Raw genomic sequence first — 939 nt, forward strand, 5'->3', positions numbered from 1 at the left:
ACTGCGGGTAAGTGTCAAAGTCCAAGCTCATGGGACTTGGGTCATCCTCATGAGCTTGCTGCCATGTGTCCAGGCAGATCATGCCCTTGAGGAACTCCTGCTGGTTCTCTTGTGCCTGGAGATGTCCGTGGTGCTTGCTTGCACTCTGTGGTACTCCTGAGCATCCTGGTACATGTGTACCTGTCACCTCTTGTCCTGTCGCTACAGTCCCTGATGAAAGGTCCCTTTCCAGCATCCTTGTAGGCTCCCTTCAGATCCTGCTCTGAGGTCTCCATGCATCCCACAGTCCTGTTTCCTGTCCCCATTCTTCTTGCTCCTCATCCACTCTCCTGTTCTCAGGTGGCCAACGCTGTCTCTGCTAAGGGGAAGTACAAGCAGATCCCAGGCTGTTTCAACTTCCTCCGAAAGAAATTCTTCTTCAAGTGCAAATGACACTCCAAGGATCCTGCCAAGCTCCAGAGCTACTTCCCCCGCAGCCAGAGGAAACCTGCTCCCACCAGGACTCTGCATCCATGCTCATGGTGCCTTTTCTCTGTCTATCGAGATGTTCATCTTGAGAAATGCCACCTGCGAATCCTGTGAAATAGGGATGAGATGGAGACTGGCACCGTGCCAGTGGGAAATGGTAGGGATGGAGCAGGAAGCCTCTTTGCTGGGGCACGTGCTGGCCCAGCGCCTCCGTGCTCGAGAGGAGAGCAGCTCCAGCTCGCTGCAGTGCACTCATGCTCAGCCTCAGGGTATTCTGTTTGGTGACTGCCACACTTGTGGCCTTCTCTGCCTGGAAAACCAACTGATGGGATCAAAGTCTGTCACTTAAGTGGCATGGAATGATTTTTGTAATGGATGTTTTCAATAAAACACAATGGAAAAGGCAAGAAAATCCCTTGTGTTGTGTTTCCTTGCCTGTTCTGTGCTGTGAGTGCCAGGTCAGCATCTCCT

General features: G+C 52.3%; 1 protein-coding gene across 1 annotated transcript in view; it reads left to right on the forward strand.

The window, feature by feature from the left end:
* LOC104401644 (caspase-9-like) overlaps positions 1–432 on the forward strand; it is a gene marked incomplete at its 5' end in the record, with an annotated part of 5,722 nt that extends 5,290 nt beyond the window's left edge. Inside the window, one exon of the mRNA XM_010009300.1 lies at positions 323–432. Within this exon, the coding sequence (XP_010007602.1) occupies positions 323–432 (110 nt within the window). The remainder of the gene's footprint in view (positions 1–322) is intronic.
* Positions 433–939: the final 507 nt, after the last annotated feature.

The sequence above is a fragment of the Nestor notabilis genome, unplaced genomic scaffold (genome assembly GCF_000696875.1).
Source record: "Nestor notabilis isolate BGI_N333 unplaced genomic scaffold, ASM69687v1 scaffold30232, whole genome shotgun sequence".
In the NCBI taxonomy this organism is placed as follows: domain Eukaryota; kingdom Metazoa; phylum Chordata; class Aves; order Psittaciformes; family Psittacidae; genus Nestor; species Nestor notabilis.